This window comes from Dreissena polymorpha, chromosome 1 (assembly GCF_020536995.1).
Source record: "Dreissena polymorpha isolate Duluth1 chromosome 1, UMN_Dpol_1.0, whole genome shotgun sequence".
Classification (NCBI taxonomy): Eukaryota; Metazoa; Mollusca; class Bivalvia; order Myida; family Dreissenidae; genus Dreissena; species Dreissena polymorpha.
In genome coordinates, this window is record NC_068355.1 from 140269764 (window position 1) to 140295889 (window position 26126).

Consider the following 26126-nt stretch of genomic DNA (forward strand, 5'->3'; position numbering starts at 1 on the left):
AACATTGTAATTTTTTACCACTCTGGAGGTCATGAAACTGGGTCAGAATGTCTTTCTTTACAAAATCTAGGACCAAATTATAATTTGTATTAAAAGGGGTAAAAAACTAGTTTACCTGGTCAAATGTTCGACAGCTAGTGTACCTTGAACGCAGGTGAGTGCTTCAGAGCCATCATGGCCCTCTTGTTATGGGGTGAGGTGGGGATGAAACAGTGTATGTCAGAAATAAACATCAGAGGAATACATGAAAATATGAGAAAATACATTTATTGAAATGATGTTTGCTTTAAATGAAAAAAAATTAAAACTTTACCAAATTTCCGTTTTGGTATGTGAATCAGACGATCAAGATATTGTTAAAAATAATGGTGGTCTTGTTAAGCTCATCTATTTTTTTTTTTAAATTATGAGCTATTGTCATCACCTTGGCGTCGGCGTAGGTGTCTGGTTAAGTTTTGCGTTTAGGTACACTTTTCTCATAAAGTATCAATGCTATTGCATTCAAACTTGGTACACTTACTAACTATCATGATGGGACTGTGCAGGCAAAGTTATGTAACTCTGACTGGCATTTTGACAGAATAATGTGCCCTTTTAATACTTAGACAATTTTAAATTTGGTTAAGTTTTTTTGTTTAGGTCCACTTTTTTCCTGAAGTATCAAAGCTATTGCTTTCATACTTGCAACACTTTCTAACTATCGTAAGGGGACTGTGCAGGCAAAGTTATGTAACTCGGACTGGCATTTTGACGGAATTATGGGCCCTTTATACTTGAAAATTTGGTAAAGTTTTGTGTTTTGGTCCACTTTAACCCTAAAGTATCATAGATATTGCTTTGATACTTGGAACACTCGCAAGCTATCATAAAGGGACAGTAAAGGACAAGTTGCATAACTCTGGTTGTCATTTTTACGGAATTATGGCCCTTTTTTTACTTAGTAACTTTGAATATATGGTTACATTTTGTGTTTGGATCCACTTTACTTCTAAAGTATCAAGGCTTTTGCTTTTAAACTTCAAATACTTTCATGCTATCATGAGGGTACTGTACCTGGCAAGTTAAATTTTACCTTGACCTTTGAATGACCTTGACTCATAAGGTCAAATAATTAAATTTTGCTAAATTTGCCATAACTTCTTATGAATGACCACCACACCCTCACACTATACCCCCCCACCCCCACCCAAAAAAATAATTTTTTATGCCCCCAGTATGGTGGCATATTGCAGTTGAACTGTCCATCAGTATGTCAGTCAGTCTGTCCGTACGTCTGAAAAAAACTTTAACATTGGCCATAACTTTTTCACGTTTGAAGATAGCAACTTGATATTTGGCATGCATGTTTATCTCATGGAACTGCACATTTTGAGTGGTGAAAGGTCAAGGTCAATGTCATCCTTCAAGGTCAAATGTCAAATTTATGGTGTCTGTCCGTCCGTCCAAAAACTTTTAACATTGGCCATAACTTTTTCAATATTGAAGATAGCAAATTGATATTTGGCATGCTTGTGTATCTCATGGAGCTGAACATTTTAAGTGGTGAAAGGTGAAGGTCAAGGTCATCCTTCAAGGTCAAGTGTCAAATATATGGTGTCTGTCCATCCAAAAACTTTAACATTGGCCATAAATTTTTATGCCACCAGTAGGGTGGCATATAGCAGTTGAACTGTCCGTCAGTCAGTGTGTCTGTCTGTCCATCCGTAAAAAAAAAATAACGTTGGCCATAACTTTTGCATTATTGAAGATAGAAACTTGATATTTGGCATGCATGTGCATGTTACGGAGCTGCACAATTTGAGTGGTGAAACGTGAAGGTCAAGGTCATCCTTCAAGGTCAAATGTCTAATATATGGGGTCTGTCCATCCGTCCAAAAACTTTAACATAGGCCATAACGTTTTCACTATTGAAGATAGCAACTTGATATTTTGCCTGCATGTGTATCTCATGAAGCTGAAAATTTTGAGTGGTGAAAGGTGAAGGTCAAGGTCATCCTTCAAGGTCAAATGTCAAATATATGGCCTCTGTCCGTCTGAAAACTTTAACATTGGCCATAACTTTTTCAATATTGAAGATAACAACTTGATATTTGGCATGCATGTGTATCTCATGAAGCTGCACATTTTGAGTGGTGGAAGGTCAAGGTAATCCTTCAAGGTCAAAGGTCAAAAAATAAATAAATTCAAAGCGGTGTTCTCATGAAGATGCACATTGTGAGTGGTGGAAGTTCAAGGTCAAGGTCTTCCTTCAAGGTCAAGGTCATCCTTTAAGGTCAACGGTCAACAATTTTTTTTATTTTCAAAGTGGCGTTCTCATAAAGCTGCACATTGTGAGTGGTGCAAGGTCAAGGTCATCCTTCAAGGTCAAGGTCATCCTTCAAGGTACAAGGTCAACAAATTTATTATTTTTTTCAAAGCAGCGTTCTCATAAAGCTGCACATTGTGAGTGGTGCAAGATCAAGGTCATCCTTCAAGGTCAAGGTCATCCTTCAAGGTCAAAGGTCAAACAAATAAATAAAAAAAATCAAAGCGGTGTTCTTATTAAGGTGCACATTGTGAGTGGTGGAAGTTCAAGGTCAAGGTCATCCTTCAAGGTCAAGGTTATCCTTCAAGGTCATTGTCAACACATAATTTTATTTTTTTCAAAGCGGCGTTTTCATGAAGCTGCACATTGTGAGTGGTGGAAGTTCAAGGTCATTCTTCAAGGTCAAGGTCATCCTTCAAGGTCAAAGGTTAACAAATAATAATTTCAAAGCGGTGTTCTCATGAAGCTGCACATTTTGAGTGGTGGAAGTTCAAGGTCAAGGTCATCCTTCAAGGTCAAGGTCATCCTTCAAGGTCAAAGGTCAAAAAAATAATTTCAAAACGGCATTCACATGAAGCTGCACATTGTGAGTGGTGGAAGTTCAAGGTCAAGGTCATCCTTCAAGGTCAAAGGTATTTTTTTATATAAAATTTGAAAGTGGCGTTCTCATGAAGCTGCACATTTTGAGTGGTGGAAGTTCAAGGTCAAAGTCATCCGTCAAGGTCAAAGGTAATTTTTTTAATTTTTATTATTATTTCAAAGCGGCGCAATAGGTGGCATTGTGTTTCTGACGAACACATCTCTTGTTTAATATTGCAAATAGCAACTTGATATTTGGCATGCATGTGTATCTCATGAAGCTGCACATTTTGAGTGGTGGAAGTTCAAGGTCAAGGTCATCCTTCACGGTCAAGGTCATCTTCAAGGTCAAAGGTCAAAAAAATATTCAAAGCGGCGTTCTCATGAAGCTGCACATTTTGAGTGGTGGAAGTTCAAGGTCAAGGTCATTCTTCAAGATCAAGGTCATCCTTCAAGGTCAAAGGTAAAAACAATAATAATTTCAAAGCGGCATTATCATGCAGCTGCACATTTTGAGTGGTGGAAGTTCAAGGTCAAGGTCATCCTTCAAGGTCAAGGTTATCCTTCAAGGTCAAAGGTCAAAAATAAAATAAAATTCAAAGCAGCATTATCATGAAGCTGCACATTTTGAGTGGTGGAAGTTCAAGGTCAAGGTCGTCCTTCAAGGTAAAAAAAAATAAAATCAAAGAGGCGTTCTCATGAAGCTGCACATTTTGAGTGGTGGAAGTTCAAGGTCAAGGTCATCCTTCAAGGTCAAGGTCATCCTTCATGGTCAAAGGTTAATTTAAAAAAAATATATTAAAAGCGGGGTTCTCATGTAGCTGCACATTTTGAGTGGTGGAAGTTCAAGGTCAAGGTCATCCTTCAAGGTCAAAGGTCAAAAAAATAATAATTTCAAAGCGGCGTTATCATGAAGCTGCACATTTTGAGTGGTGGAAGTTCAAGGTCAAGGTCATCCTTCAAGGTCAAGGTCATCCTTCAAGTTCAAAGGTCAAAAAAATAATTTCAAAGCGGCATTCTCATAAAGCTGCACATTTTGTGTGGTGGAAGTTCAAGGTCAAGATCATCCTTCAAGGTCAAAGGTAAAAAAACACACAAAAAACAAACATTCACAGTGGCGCAATAGGGGGCATTGTGTTTCTGACAAACACATCTCTTTTTTTTTTCAAACATGGTTAAAAAACACAAATATTTATTTTTATCATTTTATTTTTGAAATACCGTCCAACCATCCCACCCAAGAATCCCCCTCCCCCCCAAAAAATTTAAAAAAAAATGCATTTTTTTCCATTTTTGGAAGATAATGTAATAAATGACCACACCCCCACTCTATACACCCCTCTCCACTCCACCCCTCCCTCCTTTTTGATAGAAATTGAGATCCCTAGGTCCCTACACCTTTAAAAAGAAAAATAGATGAGCGGTCTGCACCCGCAAGGCGGTGCTCTTGTTTATATGACTTCTCGTTCAACTTAGAACAAGATTTCCCATAGGATCTTAGTGACTATGGGCTCCTGTATCATATGAGCTGCATTTTGGGAAAACTAGTCTTAATGCATGTGCGTAAAATGTTCCAGATGGATGTGTGCAGTCTGCACAGGCAAATCAGGGACAACACTTTCAGCTTTTAAGGAAATATCTGTTTAAAGGAGGACTCTTTTAAGGAAAATTCCAGTGTAGGTGGGAAGTGTTGTCCCTGATTAGCCTGTGCGGCTTATCTGGGACAACACTAAATGCTGAAGCATGAAGCCCAATGTTCCCAGATCTAGTCTCACATACACATGGTGTATGATTGCAGGACAACGCAGGTGAACTTGCTGGAGCAGAAAGCCTTGAAGGCGAGCACGGAGGATGAGAAACTCAGCGTCAGACTGCAGGCCATACAACTGCAGATCACTCTGGTAGGAACCCACCCCTCCTCTTCTTTGTATAAGATATACTGGAATCAACATATCTGGCCCGAGATAAGTTTTGGGGAAATAGGAATTTCACCCATGGATTTTGAGAAAACTGATTTCAGTCTTGAAATAGGGTGAAATAAGTTATAATATATTCATACATCAAAATCATTGCTGATTTACTTTTGTTGAATAAGTGCCAATAAGGAGAATGGCCTTGCACAAGAACAAAAACCCTACACTTTCCTCAATGAGAGTAATTTCCCTTTGTTGTTCTTGTATGATGTAACACGTCAGGGCTTTATCTGAGATACAATGCAAGTTCTCATCATGAATGTTTGTGGGTGTATAAAATGAGGAGAATTGAAATGCATAAACTAAAGCAAATACCTTACACTTAATTATTTTCTATATGATTTTGCCAAATATCAAGAGATTTTAACCAATCCATAAACAAAGTTTATTTGTTAGGAGATATCAAATCAAGGGATTTGCTGTCATACAATAGGTTGTGTTTAACTGTTTTATGTGTGCAATATTGGTGATGGAATGTTCCCTGTTTCCAGAAAGAGCAAGAGCTTGAGCAGGCCCAGGCCTTGGAATCGGAGGGTAACACCAGCTGGAGCAACTAGGGGAGGCCAGTCTCTGGCAGCTAGGGGCAGCGATCCAAGAATCCCAGTGGAGGCAATCACAGAATCTCAGGGGAGACAATCCCAGGAAGCCAGGGGAGACAACTGTTTTTCTGGCAGCAAGGGAAATAATCTTAATCTGGACATGCATCACCTTTGTACCAATGAAAACAACACTGAGATAGTATAAGGTGTACATAGTTTTGCAGCCTTTCCAGTCTTTTCCATCTTTAAAGCAAACAAGATGTGCTCTCAGTGAAAGCTGATATCTAAGGAAATAGTAGATTTATACTCATTTGAGTATTTGTGGATGGTAATGTTTTTTAGCCATGCTGTGGGAAAACAGGGCTTAATGCATGTGTGTAAAGTGTCACTATAGATAATCATGTGCAGTTTGCACAGGCTAATCAGGCATGACACTTTTCCCTTTAATTGTATTTTTTCGTTTTAAGGAATTTCCATCTTATAAAAAAATCCAGTTAAGGCTGAAAGTGGCTAACCTGAATAGCATGTGCAGACTTCACAGGATAATCTTTGACAAATGATGTGCACATGCATTAAGCCTTGTTTACCTTAAAAAATGTACAATGGCTTTGATTTCAATTTATGTTGCAAAAAAAGAAGTGAATTTAAGTGAGCTGTAAATTTAACAACAGTTGTTAAGTTTTTGTCAAAGAAAGATTTAGCAATATTGAACCTACACATAAATCAATCAACATGCTGATTTTTGTGTATGTTTTCCTTAAGTCAGCTGTAATTTTGTATTTGGTTACATTTTTGTGTATTTTTACTAATCACTATGCAAAATACCTCTTAAGAAATCTTCTGGAAGAATTGTACATAAACTTATTGATACTTTATTTTGTGACTTTAATTTTTATTACCTGTTTTGTGCTAATTTTTTGTAAATATGAATATAATGTGCTGTTATGTTGCTTTCTTGTAAATGCTAGACGAATGTTGGGTTGGAATACTGATAAAAAATAATGCAGTTTTTGCAAAGGACTTTACAAAATGACTGTAATTATTTTTAATAATGATTGATTTTCTCCCTTTCATGAGAATAGTGAACAATACATTGTATTTGACTGTAAATAAGTGATATTTTTCAGGATTTCTTTAATTGTCCATTTAAGTTATGTTTAATTGGAATATCAAAAAAAAAATTGAACTTTATTAAAAGCTGTTTCTTCTGCATATTGCAACATACAGCAACCGTATAGATTGATAATAACTTTAAAGCATCCTTATTACAAAAGCAATCGCCTTCACTTAAAACTCTGCTTACTGTACAAAAAATAACACAGAACAAGTTTCACTCTTTCCTTATATATTGGGCCTTAATAGACTTTTTGAAAGTTAGTTTTGACACAATGGCTTCTAGTAATGGTTATGATATCTCATAACTTTCACACTAAGTTATTATGTATTTTTCTTGCTTCATAATTTGTTTGTCATTAGTTGAATGTTTTATACTCTGATATTTATTTCTCATTTGTTTTTTTCGCAGTGCAATGACTGTTTTATGTTTGGAAGATTGTAAAATTCCGTTTTTAAGGAATATTGTGATATATTTTGTTGCCAGTTCAATCAGAACTATGTGAACTTTAGTTATATAAAGTACTCACTTAAACGTGTCAACTTATTGAAATGTGAGCATGTCATGCAAAAATGGGTCTTATGCCATATGCTGTCATCGTAGCTTCGGACCAACATGCGAAGTCTGGTTAGAAGCTACCCTATCCACTATTAAGTCATACAGGGTTTCGTTGTCTGATTAGTGGACATGGTAGTTTCTGAACAGACTGCGCAGGCTGGTCTAGAGCTACCTCAGCCGCATTTCACATAGGATCCTTTGCATGACATTGCTCATTTTGTTATTTCCAAACCACAGTCAATCTGGGTTTTTAGTGTCACTACATGTACAGTTGGAAATATCAATTAACTTAAATAAAATGAATTCAAATCAGAGGTATATTATAGATGTATTAAATTATTGTAGTAATTTGTTGCTTAAAAGCTATTTCAGTTACTTGGCATGGCACTTGTCAAAAAATAAATTCTGAAGAAAGTTCCAAATTATTTTATTTATGTTTTAATATGTAGAACTTAAATTCATGGCATATTTGTCATAAATAAAAATCGCAATAAAAATATATGTATTTTAGAAATACCAATATTTGTATTGAGATGCAAATTCATTATTGTATACATGAGTTTGTTCCAGCCTGTCACCTAGAAAACTTAATCTGTATTGTTAACTTATAAATAATTTAATAAGTTATTGAATATGGAAAATGTGAAGAATTAGAATACCTTTATAAAGGTGTACATGTGAAATTTAAAAAAGTAAATATTGCCACTTATTAAGACCTTAAACATGTTTAAATGTTTTGTTTTTGTGGGTCGCAAGTTGAGCTTCGTTCTGAGATAACTGGATTTAACGCATGTGTGTAAAGTGTCATCCCAGATTAGCCTGTGCAGTCAGCACAGGCTAATAAGAGACAACATTTCCCGCCAAGACTTCAAGACTTATTTTAACAGTAACATCCTTTCAACAAAAAATCCATACAAGCAGAAAGCGTCATCACTGATAAGCCTGTGTGGACTGCACATGCATAAATCCTCGTTTTCCTTAAGCAAGGCTCATTTGTATTTCATAATTGAACAATTGAGACGTGTTCTGTGATATTGGGGTGTAATGCATGTGCGTAAAGTGTTATCCCAGATTAGCCTGTGCAATCCGCACAGGCTTAACAGGGACGACACTTTCTGCTTTAACTGGATTTTTGCCAAGAAGATACTATCTTTAACCGAAAAAAATACATTTAAAGCGGAAAGCGTCATCCCTGATTAGCCTGTGCAGAATGCACAGGCTAATCTGGGACAATACTTTGCGCACATGCATTAAACCCCCTTTTCACAGAGCACTGCCCAATTGTACCCATGAAGTATTGTTTGTACAGATATAACACTTCTTTGTTGTACATATGGCTGGTACTTGGCTCTTGTATGTAAATCTGCCCTTATAGAATATTTTGCTTACATTTTGCTGTTTGCATTATATCTACCTATGGTATATGTTGTAATTTCTCTCAAATATAAAAGGTATGTTTATTGATGTCATATGATTTACATATGTATTGTCATTTATTTGATTATTGTTGGTAGTCACTGACCCACCCCTTGTCACTATGGTCTTGAATTAAACTCACCTTACTGCAAATTTTAGTTGCCGTTATGTCTTATGTTTGGGTTCAGAGAATCACCCTTTCACATCAGTAAGTGTGGCGAAGGTCAAATTGCCATGGGTGCGTGATTAGTAGCTGTATACAGATGTTTGTTTTTACTTTTAAGCCTATCTTGAAAAATGTGTTTAAAGACATTGGCACTGAGAGGGTTGTCCATAAACTTGTTGTATCTCGTTAATATTCATATGTGATATGCACAAATTTCACAATCAGCCCTTGAATTTTGCCATTAAGATGTGCTCATATAGTGTGTCCATCTTAAAGTGTTTTGTTTGTTTATTTTGAGGTCCCTTTCAAATTGAACGGAATCTTGAGGGACATCTTTGAACGAGATTATTTTGTTAATCTGTTTTGATGGTAAAGGCAGAATATTTCTGTGTGTCATTTGTGTCATTTAAACATTGTTCATTTTAGGCTGAAATATAATTTCTTTGTTTAAAAAGAAACACTGCTTAACTTGAGATGTGTATAATGATTTGTATTGCCTATTGCCTTATTAGCTGGGATTTTTAGTGTTAAAAATAGCTACAAGTATATTATTATGAAATAGTGTATCAATGTGAGTTTTTTCAATAAGTGTTGTATTGTTCAATACCAGGTCACGAAAAGAGCAGAAGATATTTCAAATAAATTAGTGAATTTATTTTTCTGGTAAAAGAGACAGAATTGGTCTGGCAAGTTAACTTTCATATACAGTTTCTACCAACATTCAAATAAATTTGGATTTTTTTTTTTTTTTCATTCATGTTCTAAAATATATATGATGATTGTAATTACCCCAAATGTTTGTGTATGAATTTAGTGGTTGTGCCTCCCTAAGAAGAGGAGTAAAGTTTTTGTTTAGCACCTGTCTGTCAATCAGATGGACAGTAGGTTGTAAGGTCAGTAGACCATTCCTTTCCCCTCGATATCTAGGGACTATGACCCTACAAAAATGTTAACTGGTATGAAGTTCTAAATTGCTTTGCTGGTTACTTGAGAGGAAATTCAATGCCTATTGTTTTTGGAGTAAACAGGAAAAAGGATAAAGGTCATATCTGCTTATTACATTGAAAACAAAATCTAGAGAATAATATGGATCATGTAAATTAGCTGGTTGGTCTTCACAAAAGATGACCCAGTGTAGTTTTCAGGTCAATAGATCAAAGGTCAAGGTCAAATGAAAGTCTTTACTGCATGTCAGGAGCATACATATTTTACATTTCTTGTTTTACTTGTTATTGTGAAATTACAAAGGCACGCTATTCTATCACCTTTGTTGAAAGTTAAGTCACCTTCATTGTTAGTTCATGTTTAAATGAGCTTAATTATAATAAGTGGGTAATTGTGAAATGCTGATTGGAGTATATTTCCAGTTCTGCATCCCGAAAGGACCTGGGTCATCTAATGAATAGCCTGAAATGGCTGTACATCTCTTCAGCATGTTGTATCATTCAACTGTCCCATCTCCTATAGTGTATAGGCATTGAGGATGATTTTCTATCAAAGGGGTTAATCACGTTACAAACAAGATGGCGACATTCATGCTGAGACAGGTATTGATTGTCTAAATGCTGCTCGCTTTCCAGCCAAATCAGCAAGACATTTCTAAGTTGGGTATAAAATTACTACTTCCGCTAAGAAAATTTGCAGCGAGTAAAGTGAAGATAAAGAGCGAATATTTAAACAAAATAAATGATTATCACTTTCTCGCTGATATGGCTGGAAAGTGAGTGGCATTTAGACAATAAATACAAGTAATAGAGGGTATAAAACGGCAAAAAATACCTGTCAAAGCATGGACGCCATCGTGTTTGTCATGTAATTACCCCCTCTGTTTATTAGTGGTATATATGTTGATGACAAAATAGTATTTGTCAGATGCATGATAATAAGAATGCTCAATCAGACTGAGTTCTTTTTGTGACTACTGTATTGGGGTGTGGTGTAAACAAAGAATGCTCTTAAATGTTGAACTTAATTCCTACTCTGTCTGTTATTCTTTAAGGGATTATAGTCATGATTTTACCTAGACTATGGCCTCAGAATTCTTAAAATGAAGAGCTGTTAGAAGAATTACTGCATTGTTTTATTTGGGATTTTGAATTATAAAAGAAATGTTTGTCAGTGGTACATAGTCATTTTGCCATGTTTACTTGTGCATTCAACACATTTCAAATATCAAATATGTTTCTATGAAATTGATAATTGGCTATAAGTGAGTTTACATATGAGTGTTGTTAATTTGTTATAAATTGTATTCAGTAATCATAGAATGTCTCTTTATTAGAAATTTTCACTTTTTGTGTGAAATTGATTATAATGCTTTAAGAGTTGTATGTTAATTATGATGTTTTAAATGTTTGTTACGCAAATGCCTAGTAATTTAGAGTTATTATATGATGAGTTTATTTCTGTATATTACAGATAATATGGACTTCATAGACCTAATATTTTATGGTGATTGCTTATCAATTAACATCATGAAAAGCACACTTCATATTCTTGAGGTGTCATGGATAAATGGCCACTGAGCTATTCTGCATTTTTGGGGGTATTTTCTTACAAAGATGAAGATATAATCTTTTGCCAGGCTGCTATGTAAAAAAGAAAGCAAGAAACAAGTTTGTTTTTTATGTATAATTATGAAGTTTTGTTGCATAACATCAAACACATAGTAGAAACAATACAAATTGAGACTATAAACCACTTGTTTCCAATTTACTAAAATGTTAAAATTTAATGTTTTTGTTTTAACTTAGTTATGTTCTTGTCTTGAAGCAAGCCTAAGTTTTTCCATATTAAAATAAACCAAGCTTTAACTTCAATGCAGATCGAAGTAAATGCTCAAAGCCAGAATTTGTACATTATGACTACTATACTTGTTATTGAGTGTTGTGTTTAAATGCATTTAAATATTGGCTGTGCTCTGTGAAAAGGGGGTTTAATGCACGTGCATAAAATGTCGTCCCAGATTAGCCTGTTCAGTCCGCACAGGCTAATCAGGTACAACACTTTCCGCCTAAACTGGATTTTTGCTATGAAAAGACTTTCTTTTAAACGAAATTTATCATAAAAGCAGAAAGCGAAAGTGAAGACACTTTACGCGCATGCATTAAACCCCCTTTTCACAGAGCACTGCCCATAATTAATAATGTGCTTATTTTTTATATTGTTTTTGTTAGCTCACCTGAGCGATAGCTCGGGGTGAGCTATTGTGATCACTCACCGTCCGGCGTCCGTCCGTCCTGTCTGTAAACAATTTGTAAACATCTTCTTCTACTAAACCATTGAGCCAATTTCAACTAAATTTCATGTGGAGCATCCCTAGGTCATGGGACAAAAGAATTGTTAAAAAAAATTTGATCACATAACCAAGATGGCCGCCATGACCATATATGGTAAAAACCTTAAAAAATCTTCTTGTCAGAAACCGCTCATCAGATTTTCAAAAATTTTCACAGGGATGACCTTTGAAGGCTCCCCTGAAAAAGTTGTTCAAAGAAATTTGATTCGTCAAAAAACATGGCCGCAGGAGCTCGTTGAACTTTGCATGTTTATTCGTTTTTGCCTATTTTGTGAAAACTTTCAAAAATCTTCCACATTTTTTGTCCGATCCTTTCCAAATTTGCACAGTGTCTTTATATCAATGAGGACACGAACCCTACAAAAAATGAGCATTATTGGTCCATGAAGTACAGAATTACCTCCCCTTGAATTGAGAAAATGGTGTTTATGCAATAAAGTCCAAATTTTTCATCCAATTCTTTCCAAACTTGTAAGGATTTAGCATGGTTCAAACAAGGGAAACAACTACGGTTTATGCATGTTCTTTTTATTACAGATTTGCCTCCCTTTAATTCATTCAAAATCTCATTTTACAGCAGAGATTCCAAATCTGACCTGTAAATGAGCCCCATATTTACTGCCAGTGCTAGGTTACCTTTTCCCATTTGATCATTCTTAAGTATTGGTCTTGTAATGCTGCTACTGCTTCTGCTACTGCTACTACTACTACTACTACTACTACTACTACTACTACTACTACTACTACTACTACTTCTACTACTACTACTACTGTTACTACTTCTACTACTACTACCACTACTACTACTACTACTTCTACTACTACTACTACTACTTCTACTACTACTACTACTACTACTACTACTTCTACTAGTACTACTACAAGTACTACTACTACTAGTACTACTACTACTACTACCACCACCACCACCACCACCACCACCACCACCACCACCACCACGTCTACTATTACTACTTCTACTACTACTGCCACTATTACTACTACTTTTACCACTACTACTACTACTACTACTACTACTACTACTACCACTACTACTACTACTACTACTACTACTACTACTACTACTACTACTACTTCTACTACTACTACTACTACTACTACTACTACTACTACTACTACTACTACTACTACTTCTACTACTACTACAACTACTATTACTACTACTACTACTACTTCTAGTACTACTACTACTACTACTACTACTACTACTACACCACCACCACCACCACCACCACCACCATTCACAGTGACAAAAAACGTATTCACACAATGGCTGCTACTACAACTTATAGCCCATATAGGCGGGGCATGCATGTTTTACAAACAGCCCTTGTTTCTATGGGATTTTAACCACAACTGTTCATGTTTATCTCCGACACATATTTTTAGGTCACCTGTCATGAAGTGACACGGTGAGCTTATGTGATTGTGTGATGTCCGGTGTCCGTTGTGCGTGCCTGCGTGTGTCCGTGCGTCCGTCCGTCAACAAATTGTTTGTGTAGACAGTAGAGGTCACAGTTTGCATCCAATCTTGATGAAATTTGGTCAAAATGTTTATCTTGATGAAATCCGGTTTAGGATTGTATTTGGGTCATCTGGGGTCAAAATCAAGGTTACTAGGTCAAATAATAGAACAACCTTCTGTAGACAATAGAGGTCACAGTTTTCGTCCAATCTTTATGAAATTTGGTCAGAATGTTTTATCTTGATGAAATCTGGGTTGGGATTTTATTTGGGTCATCTGGGGTCAAAAACTAGGTCAAATAATAGAAAAACCTTGTGTAGACATCAGAGATCACAGTTTTCATCCAACCTTTATGAAATTTGGTCAGAATTTTTGATGAAATCTGGGTGGGATTGTATTTGGGTCATCTGGGGTAAAAATCTAGGTCAAATAAATAGAAAAACCTTGTGTTGACAATAGAGGTCACAGTTTTCATCCAATATTTATGAACTGTGGTCAGAATGTTTATCTTGATGAAATCTGGATTGGGATTGTATTTGGGTCATCTAGAGTCAGGAACTAGGTCACTAGGTCAAATCATAGAAAAATATTGTGTAGACAATAGAGGTCATAGTTTTCATCTGATCTTAATGAGTCAGGTGAGCGATTCAGGGCCATCATGGCCCTCTTGTTATGTTTATAAAATTACTTCTCAATTTAATGCTTTTTCAAAATTAAAGATTTTTTTTACTATATGTTAACATTTATTATTGCATAAACTCTATCTATAATGCCCTCTGATGGGGTGCAGAAACTTGGCAAAAGGAGGGCTTGAACGGGAGAAATCGTGTATTAACAATGCGATTCACGTGCCGTTCAAGCCCTTTTATGTGTTTTTCATATCCATAATCTGGTCCAAGCGCAGTTACTTCCCTTCTCAAGCCTTTGACGACTTTCCAAGCATAAATGGGGAACTGAATAAGCACCAGTTTCCTCATGCATGCAGGGATAATGACTATTTCAATCCACTTTTCAAGTTATACAATCTGCACTCTCTTGACAACAGCTTTATTTTATTGGCAACGTCAATGAAGTTTAGGTTATTCACTCAACAGTCAACACTTTCAAAAGACTATGCTGTAAATGTAAGTGTTTATGTACCTTCAACGTTCCTGCTGTAAATTCCAAAATAATTCCTCATTTCTAACTTTGCGCGGCTGAATTTCAACTTTGCATTAATCCACTGTTTAAACACATTTTCAATCAAAAACTGCCTATCCAAAGGTAAAGCTCGTCATTTCGGATGATGACCGAGTGAGGCATATGTAAAACACAACCTTGTACTGTATTGAAATAATCAAATTATTTTGTCGATGTTGAATGAACAAAACATATTGATTTCACTGTTAGTTAAAATTATTTTGGTATGCGTGATTTGTTTATGCAATAATAGCAAAAATACACATTTTCTCGGACATGATCATCTGCGGGCGCTCTCAAAATCCATTCCTGCCCTCGTGCTGCGCAATCGGGCAGGAACGGATTTTTCGAGCGCCCGCAGATGATCATGCCCTCGAAAACGTGTATTATCCCTATATAGTATAATAGCATTGTTATCTTTACTATATCAACTTTTGACCTTGAGACTTTTGTATATGACATGTTACTCTAAATATGACATGTATTATGTGACAATTTAAATCCATTTTTATCTTGTTTTCGTTTAAAGGCAAACAAAATCTTTTGGACCTTTTTTGCTAAAATGAGCATCTAGAGTGCATTAGGAGCTTTTAGGATATAGTGATGTCTGTCCTTTGTCAGTCCGTGTGAGGTGGGTGCATTAACTTTTTATTCTAGAATTCTCGTCCTAATCTTCAAGACAGTTTCAGCAAATCTTCAATGACCCTCTTTCAAATGTTTTAACATTTTTCTGGTGGGTTACTTATGAAGGTCACTAGTGCTAAAAATAGGTTTTAAAAATGAAAAATTGAATAATTCTTCTCTGAAACCACAAGGGTTAGAAGTTGAATACTTGGTGCATAACATGGTCTAATGGTCCACTACTTACCGGTAGTTTCTTCAGCCCCACTCTACAGAAAATGGCCACAACCCAGGGGTCACATGATTTGTGTACACATCTTTGAAACTACAGGGCCAATAAGTGTAATATGTGGCATGTATGATTGCGTGGTTGCCCTCTACCAGGTTTGTACAAATCATGTCCCTTTGGTCAAAAGTGGCCCGCCTAAGTGATAATTTGTTTCCTTTATTTGTATTTATTGAAAAATATAAAAACTCTGAAACTAAAAGGCCCAGAGGTTTAATATTTAACAATGTATGGTTTTCTTCTACCAACTTTTTAAAATCATGTCCCTCAGGTAAAAATTAGTCCCTCCCAGGGGGTTTGCTGTTTCCCTCATTTATATGTATTTAATGAAAATTTTATTTACAGCTTCTCCTTTGAAACGGGAAGGCAAAGAGTATTTGTATTTCTTTTGAAACATCATACAGAGGTTATCTACCAACTTTGTTAAAATCATGCCAAACTTGTCTTCACCATTGGGGGTCACTTGCTTACTGTATATGTATAGTGTTTTAAAATATTGTGGTCTTAAACCTTTACCACTTAGATACGTATTTTGACCCATTTGAAGTCCCTCAGAAAGTTACATTTAATTGAAGACCTTTCTTACTAGATTCAACTTTTAAAGGTTTCATTTCTTACCCTTAGGTACTGAGTAACAGCAAACAGCATTAAACCTGAACAGACTGTGACTAACTCGCAGGCTGTTCTGGTTTTATGCTGTTTGCACATAGCCATTTTCACTTTTCTTGGAGGAAAAGGGTTAAACTGCAAGAACCCGAGGTTTGGTATTAAAATTTATTATCATATGGTGGTCCCACTCCAAGTTGAAATTTAATCCCAAAGTTCAGACTGGCCAAGCCCTGTGGGTTACTTGATTCCCTTATATTGTATGTAGTGAATACTCATACAAATATTTTGCTCTGAATCCGCAGAGTCTATAAGTAAGGTATTTGTTTTGTAACATAATATGTTGGTCCTCTACCAAGTTTGCTAACATCATTTCACTGGGGTCTAAATTGGCCCTTCCCTTGTATTTTATTTATCATAAATCATGACCACCTGGAGGCAAGGCAGTTTTTCTTACATGGCTGATGTGATTATTCTTTTTTTAAAAATGCAAATTTTTCATGAAACATTAAAATGAACATGTATGATACTGCTATCACATCTGTTTTCTAACATTGAAACGGAAACAACTCAAAATCCGCCCAGAACAGTACAGTTCTATACGGTCTCAGATGAGCGATCTAGGGCATTTGGTCGTTTTAGCTTGACTATTATGTATGAAATACATATAGTGGAGCTATTCTACTCATCCCGGCGTTTGCGTTGGCGTTAGCATGCAAATGTTAAAGTTCGGTACTACCCCAAATATTTTCAATGTCCCTTGACATATTGCTATCATATTTTGCATTCTTCTTTACCAACATGACCCCAACCTATAAACAAGAGCAGACAACTCTATCAAGCATTTTGTTATAATTATGGCCCCGTTTTCCTTTAGAATATGCAGCAAACGTTTAAGTTTGCATACTACCCCAAATATTTTCAATGTCCCTTGACATATTGCTTTCATATTTTGCATACTTCTTAACCAACATGGCCCCAACCTATACACAAGAGCAGACAACTGTATCAAGCTTTTTGTAATAATTATGGTCCCTTTTCCACTTAGAATATGCATATTATTGATAAATCTATGTTAAAGTTTGCGTACCACTTCAAATATTTTCAATGTCCCTTGACATATTGCTTTCATATTTTGCAAACTTCTTTACCAACATGCCCCCAATCTATAAACAAGAGCAGACAACTGTATCAAGCATTTTGTAAGAATTATGGCCCTTTTTCCATTAAAATATGCATATTACTTTAGTTATATTGCCTTAACTTCTTTATTTATGATCAGATTTTATTAATACTTTGACAAAACAACACTTACCTGAATACCACAATGGATTCCACCCAAACAATACCCCACGCCCAACTCAAAATAATCCCTGTCCCCCCCCCCCCTCCCCCCCCCCAGTGCCCTCCCCACAATTTATTTTTTTCCTTTTTTTATTTTTGAAAGATCATCTAATAAATGACCACACCCCACATTATACCCCCTCTCAACCACCTTCCCCCCCCCCCCCCCCAAAATAAGAAAATAAATAAAATTTCCCTTTTTTTAATTTTGAAAGATTGTCTATTAAATTATTGAATATGAACAATTTCCCCATGATGGCTTACGTTATACTGTCAAGCACTAGAATAGTCCTCTGACAGCTCTTGTTGTATGACTTGTATATACTTGTTCTTAACCATAAAAACATGAACACAAATAAAAAGCACTTTAATGGAAAAAAAATTTGAGTATCTTTATTTCCTCACCATATTGGCGAGGGTTTGATATAATTGCTGTACAAATTCATATTAGTTAGCAAAACTGTTTTCTTGAAGACAGATAACCACTCAAGCAATTCCTGACTGTGCAAGCATCACATTGAATGTTTTTTTTAAAATCCTTCTAAGGCTTGAGGAAAAAAAGGATTATCAGTGCCATTAGTGCCTGTAAAAAAAACTGTCCCAATTTGTTTTTATGTCATAAAATTTAATAATTTAGCAACTAAAAAATCTGAAATCAGAAATGGAGACCATTAGACTTGTTCCATTCTGTTCTAAGAGTTAATATGCATCATGGGTGCTGCTCTTTTGCAAGCACTTATTGATCCTGATCTAGTGAATGCCTCTGAAAGATTATGATGGGGAATTCATTTGCTCATTCTGGGCTTGCCCCTGTTTATATTCAGCATACCCAGTCATTGGATGGAGCTTTTGCGATAAAAGTATACTGGGCAAAGGACAATCAGAATATATTTTATATTTACAGATAACTTAGTCTGACCTCAATTATATGTTAACATTACTAAAACACAGTATAAAATTGCATAGCCTTTGTATCACTCTTTAATTTCACCACTCTCAGTCATATTAGTCAGAAGCTAAATGACATATACGTGAAGTGAAGTATGTACCTGAAAAAATGAAGAAAAAAAGCACCTGCCCCATTGTTTGCTAGAATCAGGACACGGACCCATGTCAAGAAGCCACATCTTTATCTTAAGTTCCGTGTTGAAAACAATGAATTTCTTAAATTCCTTAAGAGCCATTTAGTCTTTGGTAGATGAAATCTTAATGGTAAATGGTTTGTCAGTTTACTCAGTCTTTCAGGTGAATGGTTACACACTTTCCATATTGTAAGTGTAATAAAGTAAAATTTGTCTAAAGATAAATAAGAATTACACTTGCCACTGTTCAAGGAAGGAATTATAGTTCATAAGGAAAATTAATAAAATATTTTGTATAAATGTGACTTATGTTATGAATAAGAAGTTCCTTAGTATGAGCCACATTTTAGAAAAAATGGGCTTAATGCATGTGCTTAAAGTGTCGTGTAGAAACATGTTAAATTCCTTTTATTCATCATATGAATTGTATATCATTTCTAGAACAGTTTTTTTTACAAATGAAGAGATGTTCTTTGTAAAGTTAACAAACTAATTATTCCCTTTGCTTGTGTAAATTATTGCTTGTTTTATGTTTACTTTTTGAAATCACACGTGGCTGCTGATTCAGTATATATACTCTTTACCACTTAAGATACGTATTTTGACACCTTTGTAGTACCTTAGAAAGTTAAATTTAATTAAAGACATCTTACTAGATTAAAGTTTTTAAGGCTTCATTTCCAACCCTTAGATACTGATGAGTAGCAAACAGAATAAAACCTGAACAGACTGCGAGTTACTTGCAGGCTGTTCTGGTTTTTGCACATTGCCATTTTCACTTTGCTTCTAAGTGGTAAAGGGTTAACAATCTATAACGAAGTCACACATATAATTAACCATCCAGTTTTGTTAGTATATACCTCATAGTGAGCAATTATTCTACTTTATTTCTAAATAATTATTTTTATAAATGTACATTTTCCAATACTTAATTGTTACAGAGCTTACTGAAATTGATAAAAGAAGTTTAAACTTGAAGCTTACCACTGCATTATAAGAACAAACTCAGTTCAGCAATAGTAAAAAAAAATCATACTGTTTGTGCGCATACGAAAGTTTGTTAAACCCCAGCTCCAAACCCTTAGGGGATTCTAGGAATGCCCTTAGTAAATCTGTCTGTCTAAAATTTTGAAGGAATTCAGATGTGCAGAAGGCATGAGTTGCATGAGTCAGTCATGCACACTCAAGGTCAAGGTCATACTTTAACATAAAAGGTTATAGCGTCTAGTTTTTGTCTTTGCTCCATGTGTCCTCTACCCTTTAAAGGATTTTATGAAACTTATATGTAGGTAAGTGAGATGATGTGCAGAAGGCATGTTGGCTCAAGGTCAAGGTCATACATCAAGGTCTATCTATCTATATATACTGCCAAGCGCCCTTTAGAGCATTATAGGCAGAGGGACATTATTGAGTCCGTTTCCTGGGGAAGAACCAGTACTAGGTGTCTATGGATAAGATAATGAGAACGCTCCCCGAGTGGGGAGCGAACCCACGAACTCCCGATCGCTAGGACATCTCATCCACTACACCACCGCGATCTATAATGTCAAAGGTTTAAGTCTTCATTTTTGGATTGGCTCTATACCTCATATGTCTTCTGAATGATTTTCATGAAACTTGCCTTAATTATGAAGGGAATTTATCGGATGTGTTATAGGCATGAGTCAGTCATGTTGCTTCAAGGTCAAGGTCACTTGCAGTGGATATAGTTATGTTATGGACTGCCTTGTCCCCACCTTCAAAGATTTGATTGTATATTACTTGCCAACTGTCATCGACCTTTTACTACCGTTTTAAATGTACAACTAACAATAACAAACAACAACAATAATGATGACGTCTTCAGAACGTGAACGTTCGCGACCTGGTACGACATCGCGCCCAAATCACAACATTCTCCCGGCCGCAAAAAATAGAAAACACATATTTAGTAATATTATCTTACGACAGATAACAAAATCAAAGCGCTGAAGGCACTGAAGATGTTCGCTATTGCATAATTTAACACGCAATTCATTTTTGAAAATCAATCGAAAGTTTGAAATGAGCACACGCCATTCAACTTTATAAAGTGTGTGTCATAGCGCACGGGTCGAGTTTTGTGTGTACTTTTTATCATCCTTATTATTTCATAGAAATAACTAAGACAAAATAAAAACAACATGCTTTTTGGAAGTTCTGAAAGCAAAGAAAGTATGATGAAAATGGTAATATAAAGAAAATTTGCAGTCACCATCATATTAAAGGAATATTTTTTTCTAATATCAAATGACTATCTCACCAAGAATATAAATTCATAATGAAAGTTCCGTGTACAAAACTTTTGATTTTTGACACCATATATAAATTCAAAATATACAATAATCTTTGTATCTTGTATATGGAGGAATAAAAGTATATAAACATTGCTGTTTATGCTTTTCTTGTTACCCGAGCAGTTCACAAGGTGTCAACAACGCTAACATAAACATAGGTATAGAGCACTAATGCGCTTTTAGGCATAGCTGTTTCAGTTTTCATCTTAGTGACTTTTACATAACGCAAACAGACACACATTAATATTTTCGAATATTTAATAAGCTGATTCGAGATACAACCTCTGAATTTTTGCTACATCACTGCGTATGTGCTCAATTCAAAGGATGTAGCACTGTCCAGTGTAAGGAATTCCAGACTACTCTCTGTATGCTCAAACGACACAAATTGTGGCAGTGTTACAATTACGCGTTACAATCCATCTCGCAGAATTTCACTTTCGCCTCCAAGATGAGAAAACAATCATTAGCGAAATAGTATAGTGTCACGATAAGAGAAAATCGTTTAATTATCATACCACAATGTTTGCTGTACTTGGTCAGCGCGTCTGAAAATCATTCCTTAATGTGTGGATAGGCTGCCATTATTAACAAGTTTGCTATTTTCAATTCAATTTTGTATCAAAAAGCATTGTTCTTAAATGTGGCATTTTCAATTCGCAATGAGATTTGTAATGACCCTCGTCATGCGAAAATGGGTCTTATTCCATATTCGTATCATATAAATATCATATATGATAGAATATATCATATAAATAGCCCACTCAGCTATCCCTCCTTCTGGTAAGGAGAAACATAACATATTGAGTGATTTAAAAGCGAACAGCATGGCCTATGGCCTGACTGCGCAAAAGCACATGATGGGTTTAACAAACGCTTGCCGAAACACATAAGACCCATTTTTGCATGACGGCGCTATTGACGTGTGATTTAAATGTGTCGAAAGAAAACTGCGTTTAAATCAAATATAAACATACAATATATTTCGATAGTGAAGAAAGATACTCATAACAAGGCATATGAGGACACATATGAAGTGCTCTCCCGTAGTATATTTTAAATTTTTACTCACACTAATGTGTGGTTTGACAATGCTAACACACATTTCATGCGGTGAATATGCAGCTTACAAGTGAAAAACACAAGACAATAGTTTTACTTTTGTATAATTGTATTTAATTATTTAGAAAAGTAAATTGCTAACTTTATTTCAAAGTCAGCGTATACTTCAACTACATTTTTAAAAGACATTTATTGTTATAAATATATTTAATATAATATATTGAGTTGTTTTCGGTTTTAGCGATTAAAAAGCATTTTCGAGGTTGCCTATAGTATGCCTGTAGTAATTGATGAACTCATATCCAACTGTCTATGTATTGAGAACTGTGAATATAAACACGCTTAACCTTCTACTAACCTTCTACTATTGCATTCGTATTATTATTATAAATTGTTTGTCATATTCGGGTTTGGCAATTATGAAACTTTTTTTTTTGTCTATCGTATCGCTGAAGTTATTGTTGAACTTATGTTCAACGTTTTATAAATTGAGAATATAAATAAGCGTCAACTTTTTCCCGAATCTCTCAATTTACGACCTGTACTACGTCATTGAGTTGTATGCGAGAGCGTAACCTATTGCGTTGTTATAACCCGTAAACTTTCCTCTGTTTATCGACAGGCGCATCTATTAATAGCCTCATATCATGAATGCCAAAACACCCGCGATAAAGAACCACGTGACCAAATAGGACGCAAAACGCAAATACCATGCGACTACGACTTTTATTATGTAAGAACGCTCCGCAATTCCTTTGAAGCCGGAGCCTTGTGATTGCTATTACGTAAATAATTGACCTCTAACTGAAGTAAGCAAAGGAAACGCAGCACCTAATTGACCCATTCCTTCTATGTGCGAAGGCAGATTGAATTTTACTAATGTATGGTTTGCCTATTATAACACATATTATAATGCGGTAAATATGCGACTAACAAGTAAAAAACACTATAATAAACTTTTGTTTTGAATTTAGTTATTTAGAAAACAAAATTCCAAACCTTATTTCAAAACAGCAAGACTACATTTTTTAGAGAATATTATTGTTATATTTAAATGTTTTTTTAACAGTTTCAGCGATAATGAAACATTTTTTTATGTTGTCTATCGTATCCCTGTAATAATTGTTGAACTCGTGGTCAACGTATTATTAATTGAGACCTGTGAATATAAACAAGCGTATCCTTATACTATTGCGTTTTTCTCACACGGACTCCCCTTTGTTTTTCGCCAGCCTCAGATTTATGAATGAGCAGAGCGAAAATACTACGTCACGCACACGCAGCAGAAAGTGGACTATTTTAATCATTCATAAACAATCTCCTCCGCGACACGTACAATACGATCATTGTTTATTGATTCTTTTCTATAAAACACCGTTCGAAAATATTGAATGTAACACGATATTAATAATAATAATGTTTCCATTTGTGAATACACATAATTGGAGAACTCAAACCTCTTGCATAAATTATACAACTCTTTCTTGCGCGGATACGCAAGCGGGTATTGGGTTAATCATACCTAGGCCGTATCAACCTGAATTTCACACTAAGCACTTTAGACGGTCGCTAAAGCGACCATCTAATAACAAATAAGATCCAACCAACAAATACGATACTATTATAATTAAATGTCAGTGTTATCAAACAGCTTGCTTAAGAATTCAGTCTCTCATTGTTCATCTCTATGCCTATAGGATAAAATTTACTAATTGTTTTATTGTAGCACAAGTTATTGCTGGTGCGCACTTGTGAATTTCAAATAAGGCAACTATTCCGGTTAGAATGGGGGCTTAAACGCTTCACATTAAGCTTCACATTTAAGCTTCTCGTGGCTCTGGCGTTTTCTAAACAATTAAAGTTGGCGACATTTTTTCGTTCGAATAATCATCGAAAAATTGACGTTGTTTTTTGATGAATTGATGCTTCTCCGGCTTATTCTGTGATGCTCCGTTTTATCAATTCCCCATTTGAGCATTCTGGGACCTCTTAGCATGACTGATCTGGGCTGATAGTATAAACGATGATGAACCACGCGATCCGTGATGACGTTCGTAATCACGTGACAAAGAAAATTTGATGGAATTCACGACAACATGCGATTGCAATCTAGCATGGAAACAATTTTCGCTACTGTCCGAAATATTTATGCCCCCCTTCGAAGAAGATGGGGTATATTGCTTTGCTCATGTCGGTTGGTCTGTCGGTCGGTCTGTCGGTCCGTCCACCAGGTGGTTGTCAGACGATAACTCAACAACGCTTAGGCCTAGGATCATGAAACTTCATAGGTACATTGATCATGACTCACAGATGACCCCTATTGATTTTGAGGTCACTAGGTCAAGGTCACGGTGACCCGAAATAGTAAAGTGGTTTCCGGATGATAATTCAAGAACGCTTATGCCTAGGATCATGAAACTTCATAGGTAGATTGATCATGACTAGCAGATGACCCCTATTGATTTTCAGGTCACTAGGTCAAGGTCACGGTGACCCGAAATAGTAAAATGGTTTCCGGATGATAATTCAAGAACGCTTATGCCTAGGATCATGAAACTTGATAGGTAGATTGATCATGACTAGCAGATGACCACTATTGATTTTCAGGTCACTAGATCAAAAGTCAAGGTCACGGTGAAGCGAAATAGTAAAATGGTTTCCGGATGATAACTCAAGAACGCTCATGCCTAGGATCATGAAACTTGATTGGTACATTGATCATTACTCGCAGATGACCCCCTATTGATTTTGAGGTCACTTGATCAAAGGTCAAGGTCACGGTGACCCGAAATAGTAAAATGGTTTCCGGATGATAACTCAAGAACGCTTATGCCTAGGATCATGAAACTTCATAGGTACATTGATCATGACTCGCAGATGACCCCTATTGATTTTCAGGTCACTAGGTCAAAGGTCAAGGTCACAGTGACAAAAAACATATTTACAAAATGGCTGTCACTACAACTGAGAGCCCATATGGGGGGCATGCATGTTTTACAAACAGCCCTTGTTATGAACTTGATTTTGTGAATTTGATTGCGGAATCTACTGATTGTCTCACTTTTACCTCTCTCGGCATGGAAATGTTTTCGGAAAGCAACGAGTTTTATCTGCTTCTCTTTTTCTAAAAAAGGACACTCGGGGCTCCTCGCGCTCTGCCTGTCTTGCCGCTTAACGCGCACCTCGCACTCTGAAATCTGACGTCTTTGGTATTGGTCCGTCCTCCTCGTGGCGCAATTACCTGTATGGTCCCTGGCGTCGTTCCTGACAAACCATGGCCTCAATACGTTGTACACTCTCAGCCATCAGGCATTCTGTGTCACTGTTTTGCGCCTCAAAGATGTTCGCTCCCGCCGATGCCGCTCTTTAGCCTTCCGTTCCATGTAAGCTATGGTGGGGTAGGCGGAAGTGTCCCTGTGAGTCGGGGCGTCACGGTCGTTAGACAGATACGCCTCCGAAGATCTCGGGCACGATAGGAGCTCGATAGTTGATCGACCAACGCTCTAGTCTATGCTCCGCTCACTGAATCTTTCCATCACCCTATCGGAAGTGCTGTCGTTGCGACACCCTTGTTTTGGCCGTCGGATTTTATTTGTCGCTTCATCCGGCATATCTGTTCTAGGAAGAACTGGTCGTCGTCGATGTCATTTTCTACGCTGTCGTCGATTGATCTGACCGGCATCTTGGAAGTTTCTGGTCTGGACTGCTCTGAAGGCCTAAAGACGTCTGAATCGTAGCGTTTTCTCCTCTCTTCTTCAAACGTTGCGTCACTTTCAAACCATGTACACAGCGCTCCATTTTGTAACTGGGTGTTTTCGAGTGGATTGGTGTTGGTTTTCAGTTGCTTCCGCTGCTCTACTATGATGATTATTTGGGGACGATTGAACTTTACCGGTACGCAACACTTAACATCAAACAGCGTACCCTTACCCTTAACACCTAACACATAACAACTAACGCAACACCTTACAATCCTTTTTATCCTATATATTTCCTTACTATCGGGGGCCCCCAAACCCCCGCTTTGTTGATAGTGGTAAACAACTGCGTACCGGTAAAGTTCAATCTAGCCATAATTTGAAAAGACTTGTGAAGATGATACTTTGACCTGATGAAACTACCCTGCGAATCTATGTTTTTGGCTGCCGACTGAGTTCCGACGGCGATAGGCAGCGAAAATGCGAATTTTTGCGGTAA

General features: G+C 36.3%; 1 protein-coding gene across 1 annotated transcript in view; it reads left to right on the forward strand.

Annotated features, from left to right (window-relative positions):
- LOC127852601 (uncharacterized) overlaps positions 1-18852 on the forward strand; it is a 56941-nt gene extending 38089 nt beyond the window's left edge. Inside the window, exons 18-19 of the mRNA XM_052386556.1 lie at positions 4683-4785; positions 5349-18852. Of these exons, the coding sequence (XP_052242516.1) occupies positions 4683-4785; positions 5349-5414 (169 nt within the window). The 3' untranslated portion in view covers positions 5415-18852. The remainder of the gene's footprint in view (positions 1-4682; positions 4786-5348) is intronic.
- The last annotated feature ends 7274 nt before the right edge of the window (positions 18853-26126 follow it).